A 6956-nucleotide genomic window follows, 5' to 3' on the forward strand; every position below is an offset into this window, starting at 1 on the left:
ATTTCGAATATGATCATATAATAGGAAAACAACTTCCTGTCTTAAAACTGCCATATGACAGTTACATAAATATAACTTCCAATCCAAAACCTGTCTTATAAACTGTCATAAACAATTACAAATTAACTTAAAAACGGGACTAGAATATGGATCACAAAACCGGGTTCATTTCTAAATAATGGATTTCTGATGCACTTTTTATAAATCAACATAATCCAACTCAATCCCAGCCAAGGGCTCTACCCCTTGGACCTTGCCAGGGTTTGCCTCCCCTTCGACCCCGCTCCCATGTGCGCTGCCGCCAAACCCCCATCAGTTCAAGGGCTTCCCCCCAAGAGAGCAATATACTTTCAAATAAAACAAACTTAACAAATATGCATTCCACACCACCGTAACTTGTTTAATATTATCAAAGTAACATTGATTAATAAATTAATCTAATTACAGTTAAATAATATTAGTGATACAAGATCATCAGCAGGTGGGTCTGTGGCTAGGTGGGTCTATGGCTATATATTGGGATGATAATTGGTGTGGGGGTGTCTCGCTTAAGATTCAATTCAATAGGCTCTATGCTTTATCTTCTTACAAAAGGCCTTTGTTCATGATTTTTTGACTGATGAGGAGTGGAGTCTTCTTTGGCGTAGGTCTATTAAATGTCGGGTGGAGGCCTTGCAATTCGAGAATCTTATGGGTCTTTTAAGGCCGATCGTGTTGACCTCTATTCCGGATAAATGGAGTTGGGTATTTGGTTCAAGTGGTACTTTTTCAGTTAACACAATTAGAAGACAAATTGATTCCGTTAGACTTCCGGTGGGAAATATTGCTATGAGATGGAACAAGTACGTTCCTATTAAAGTTAATATATTTTGATGGGGCTTTTTGTTGCATCGTCTTCCTCTTAGATCAATTATGGTGGATATAGGTTTGGAGTTGGATTCGGTTCTTTGCCCTATTTGTCAGTGGGGTCTGGAAGATATCTTGCATTTATTTTTCCAATGTGAGATAGCGCAACATGTTTGGAGACGGGTTGATCTGTGGCTTGAATTGAAGCTTCCTTCTTTTTTGGCTCCTCTAGACATGGTAAATTGGATTGATATTAGGCCAACCGCTTGAATGGAACGAGTGATTGTGGAGTCTGTGTGCATGGCGGTGATTTGGGTGATCGGGTCCTATAGGAGTGTGGTTCTTTTCGGTTCATTCGAGTTTAAGAATCAATTTATTTTTTTTATACTAGTTTAGAACATTTCTTTCATTGGTTTTCTTCTAAGCATGTTAAGGCTAGTATTAATTGTACTCCTTGATTAAGGCTAGTAATAGTTGTACTCCTTAGTTGCATTAATTTTGTATTTTTTATTTGCTAGCTCCTAGCTAGCGGGTTTTTAATATAAGTTTGTTGCGGTTCAAAAAAAAAAAAAGACTATGGTAATGTTTTTTCGTTTTCTAACTTCTCGCTAGCATTATTAATAATTTCAGGTTGTTGGAAAAAAATAAAAAATAAAAATAAATAGCAGCTAATTTACTTTTGATATATTTTTCTATGCTGATTATTAATGTCATGCTCATTGTTTATTTGGTCGTACGACGTTTTTTGAAATGCAAATATCTTTCATGGTTAGTTGTTGTCTGCAAACAATGATTTCTTGAAGTACGGTTTTTTAAGATTGAAACAAAAAATAATAATTGTTAATGTTGACCATGCGTGAACTTGGTTAAATTTTCAAGAGCTGCAACAGGTAACAGACGGCCTGTTGGTTGTTTTAAATTCATTTTTCTTGGAGTATTAGACGTATGCATTAGTTTCGGGTTTCTAAGAAACTCCCTTGTAGTTTCTTCCCCAATTATTAAGTTTCCATCTCTCTGGTTTTAAATTCTAATTGATTTAGATGTGATAAGGACCTCATCCAACAGTCAAACTAATTCAATTAAAACCTAAAGAAACACAACCTGTTTAGACAATATCACGACTTTCGTCTTTCACTTCCTTACCTTAAACACTTGACGTCCCTCCTGCCCACTCCTTCTATACAGTTTGAAATACAACAGCTATTTTTTTTTCTATAAAAACAAATCCTGCAATTTCCATATCTAAACCATCTTCCTGCACTACCTTTAATTTATCTTAGATCATCATTTTCTACCGCTGAGATGCAAATAAATTTTGGTTCGAAGCTAACTGAATATCTCCAGCTTTTGAAACAACTAGAGTATTATGGTAATGTTCCAAATGATTTGATACATTCCTTCAGGTCTTACGCTTTGATAGTATATCGGTCAGATCGACAAAACAGTTTCAGTGAACCTATGCCATGGATTGGGATCTATATCGCCATAGCATCTCTGTTTTGCAGCTTTGCAATGGTGGCTGATTTAATACATGGTTTGAGGAACAGAAAACTATGGTTTCCGTGTAAATACTTCACTCTGAATGCTGCTTCTCTATCTATAATAGCTGTTGCAATGAAGCTACCCATGGATCTAAGCAATTTAATGCCAGGTGACGTGGACCAGTTTGCAAAGATTGGAAGCATGGGATTTATGTGCACCATGATGGCTAATTTATTGCCTTCTCTAGCAACCATGGATAGCAAGGAACTTTTTACAAACATCATAGCTTTGGTTGTACTGGTAATTACATTGGTTGTGAATGTTTGCATTCAAATAAAAACCGGTGTTGTTTCCAACACTGAAGTGGAGCACATGTTAGGTGGTGATCATTATTCAAACTATTTGAGTTTTTACAATCAGTCAATAGCAATCATTTATGTTGCTATGATACTGATGTTGCTGATGATACATGCATGTTCATCTTTAGCGATTGTAAAGTCCAAACAGATACTAGAAGTGAAATACCAATCAGCTCATGAAGCAGCTTTAATGGATCAAGAGCTGCAACAACCAGGAAGAGTGTTAACTGTTGAGAAGCTAAAGCAGCATGTGAGCAACTACTGGATCATGGCAGGAACTGGAAGCCCCCAATTTATGATAGCTTGCTCTGCTACAACCTCTGCTTCGGGGGTAGTATGTGCTTTAAGTACTGTCTTACATGTTATTCTTATGCTTTTCACTGTTGTAAATATAAAGGACTATAAGTCTGATTATAAGTGGTCAATGGTGATGATTCTCATAATACAATTTATCGGATCCTTGCTGGGTACTATTGCCCCACTTTGTAGATGTTTTGCAGCCTTAAGCTTTAAACTGTCCATAAAATGGATTTGGAACAATATGAAGGTCTTTAAAGTGGAGAGCTACTGGACTCAGAAGTTATCTGATTTGAAAGAGAGTAGCATACCATTCGTTTCTGGTAGCCGAAAATTCAAGTTTCATGTCCAGAATTTGGAGGCCCTCATCCTTGGATTTTGCATACGATTTCAGAAGGCAGTTGTGGTAGCATGCAAGATAATAGGCCTCATCCCAGTTTTCATAGTGATCTGTATCTTTAATTGCTCCTGTTGTTGGAAGTGGTTAAAGTCCAAGTTAACTGCATTTGGTATTGTGTTTTTAAAAAACTCTGAGCAACATGAAACAAATGAAAACTTTAGCCATTATGTTTTACAACTTCAAGGCGATATGGAGCTTGCTGGGATAACAATGAAACGGATTTCAAAATCGTTCGACCGCTTGATCAAGAAGGCTGAAAAACAAGAACCCTCCAATCTTATAAAGCTTCTAAAGGGATCTACAGGTTTTGAAGGAGTTGAAAAGTTTGACAACCATCATGTTCCACCTTTACTTTTACAAGAGCCTCTCAATTGCTGGAGCTTACCTTTGGCAACCTTGACAACCATCGCCATATCTCTTCCTAACATCCAAAAGAACATAGTCGATTGCTTGCTGAGTGGTGTGAGTGAAGGTCTTGTATATGTCAAACTTGTGGAAGAAAGTCTTAACGGTATCGATGAGCATGTAAGCATTCAAAAATCAGCTGAAACTTTGTGGGTAGAAGTTGAAGTCTACAACAAATGGTTAGGAAACAAGCTACAAATCTTTGCTCCCGAAGTGAATACAGCAGGACAGATTCTTCAATGGTTGAGGGATACAGCTAAAAAGATGGTTGTTGAGGTGGAAAGTACGGGTATTGGAGTACTTATTGAAAACTCCAAATGCAAGTCTATTTGTGCCAATTCAATGTATCGTATCACCGAATCAATCCTGCTTTCTTACAACACCAACATTGAAGAGCTTAGCCAAGAGGAATTATTTGTGCAGTTATCAGTAATGATAGCTGATATATTGGCTGCATGTCTCACCAACTTACCCCAAGTCATTACAATTAAATGCCACACAAGTGTAATAGAGAAAAGGGAGGCGAGTGTCCATGCTGCAGCCCAGCTTCTTGGAGAGACTGTGCAGATAATCAACACCCTCCAAGATTGTGAACTTCCATGCTTGGATCCAGATGAGTTGGCATTTATTGACAAGTGGCGTGCTTACTTAAAAGATCCATTTCCTTAAACACAAATTTTCTTTCTCCATGTTAGTGGATAAAAATTTATTGTAATTTATTTTCTTTTGGCAGAAGATCATGTCACTATTATTGTGATTTCCTTTGATGCTTGTTTTAGACTTGAATATGACCAAGAATCTGGTAGCTAATGTGATTTTCTCCGGCAATACCCTTCACCAAGACTGCATTATTACCATTCAGAAAGCATGTGGAGTGTTCAAAAGTTTTACGCTATGATAAGTTTTAATTTTTAGGCGTGATTGGAAGTATGCTTAGGTACATTCTGTTGTAGATTGGTTTTTAAGTCTTCCAAATTAATATCTCATTTTCCTTTGGTGTTTATAGTGCTAACTCTAACACGACATTGGAAATTAGATTTGTATCAAAGTTTCGGCATTTAGAGACTTGACTGTAGTTAACCACTAATGGAGACTTGACATTAAAGAATCGGAATGCAAACTCCTAATCCGAAAACCATGAACACGAAATCAAAGATGGTTTAGTGAGAGAATTAGATTTGAACAAGTAGTGGATGTTCGAAATTCTGAAGTAGCTGCAAGGATAACCAAGTTCCCAACAGAACTCCTCGTGATTTGCCAAAATATAAGCCCCAACAGAGAACTTGAGGTATTGAAGGACACAGATCAGCAGCAAATTCATGAGGACAGTTATGAGAAATCCAGGTCCAGAATTCGATGCTGTCCTGTCAACCGAAGCTGATGAAGAAAGGGGAAAAACCTACGAACAATACACCAAACCCTTCGGATCCAAAGAAAATCAACTACAAAACACATCATTAACTTGACGTGTAGCAAGCTCAGAACTCTCATCCTCATCCGAATAGAAAGACTAATATGCCAAAATCGGATCAGAGAAAGCAAAAGCTAAGTCATAAATTTACCGATATTGTGTAGCATCCCGAAATTTTAAGTAAAAATTTTATTTTTAAACCGACAAAATCAACCTTTCATTCATTCATTTCCAAAACTCATCAAGTATAAAATAGTATTAATAGTTATCAGATTACAAATAGAGCCATAAAATACGGAACAACGATGGATGTGATGCAGTCACGTCAAGGTCTCTCATTTGGAACGAGAAGTACCTCAAACATTTTTAACGTAAACCGTAAGAACGAAACTTAATGAGTTCCCCAAAATACAAAATACCATACATACGTCGGGCCCCATCCGCTATCCATCGGGCCTCGCCTGGTAACAGGTCTGTAACATGCAATGGGCCCCGCCCAACACATATAGTGAACAAAATTGGATCAGAGAAAGCAAAAGCTAAGTCATAAATTTACCGATATTGTGTAGCGTCCCGAAATTTTAAGTAAAAATTTTATTTTTAAATTGACCAAGTCAACCATACATTCATTCATTTCCAAAAGTCATCAAGTATAAAATAGTATTAATAGTTATCAAATTACAAATAGAGTCATAAAATATGGAACCACGATGGATATGATGCAGTCACGTCGAGGTCTCCCATTTGGAATGAGAAGTACTTGAAACATTTTAAACATAAACTGTAATAACGAAGCTTAGTGAGTTTCCCAAAATACCAAATACCATACATACATCGGGTCCCATCCGGTATTCATCGGCCCCGCCTGGTAACAGGTATGTAACATGCAATGGGCCCCGCCCAACACATATAGTGAGCCCTACCCACACATAGACACAAATACATGCAAGAGTCACAAAGACAGCTAGCATACTACAAACATAATCCAATGGACCGACATTGGTGCCTTCGACCCGTAAATACTGTGAGGAGACTCATCTCAATCAATAGTCAGGTAAAACACACTCGAGCAGCTACTATGAAAAGCTCCTCACTCTAGACTTAACCAAAGCAACCTGGATTAACAATTAAGGAAATTTTCCAAGTTAACAGGTCCAAAAATAACAGGCCTAACCTTTGTTTGGGCAAAAGACCCTTTTTCCCCTTCTAAGTCTTAAACCCTTCATAGTTAACCAAAAGTCAACCGGTCAAAAAGTCATCAGTCAACCTTCTGTTGACCTACACGTTGCGTACTCTTAGCTCTACACTAGGCATAGAGCCTTAGCTAGAAAACGAGTTTAAACCAACCAACGTTGGGCATAGTCCAGATTACGCCCCACGTAATGCCTCTTTTTCCAATCTTCATATTAATTACTTAATGCATAAAGGCTAACCATCCAATACTTAAATCCAGTTTCTAATAGCTCCATAATGGATAAAGTTTCCAACTTTATCTATTAGGATGCCCCAAATAACCAAGGTCTAGTCTTTAAGCCTCAAAGGGAACAAAAACACATCTTTCTCATCTTAATCCATTAAGTCCAATTCTCCAACTTTCAGATTTGAATCATTATAATGTTTAGATGAATAAAGTTTCCAACTTTATCCATAACAAGGTTAAAAACTTTCAAGATCTAAACTTTATGCACTAAAATGACCAAAAAAATGGCAAATATGACAAATGACTAGATCTATGAATCCAATGAGCAAGTTTGAA

The 6956-nt window shown here is 37.2% G+C and overlaps 1 protein-coding gene across 1 annotated transcript; it reads left to right on the forward strand.

Moving 5' to 3' along the window:
* Positions 1–2148: 2148 nt before the first annotated feature.
* Positions 2149–4458, forward strand: LOC111905432 (uncharacterized). Its single transcript, XM_023901128.1, has one exon. It carries the CDS (start codon positions 2149–2151, stop codon positions 4456–4458), a length of 2310 nt encoding a protein of 769 aa, XP_023756896.1.
* Positions 4459–6956: the final 2498 nt, after the last annotated feature.

Source organism: Lactuca sativa, chromosome 6 (genome assembly GCF_002870075.4).
Source record: "Lactuca sativa cultivar Salinas chromosome 6, Lsat_Salinas_v11, whole genome shotgun sequence".
NCBI lineage: Eukaryota > Viridiplantae > Streptophyta > Magnoliopsida > Asterales > Asteraceae > Lactuca > Lactuca sativa.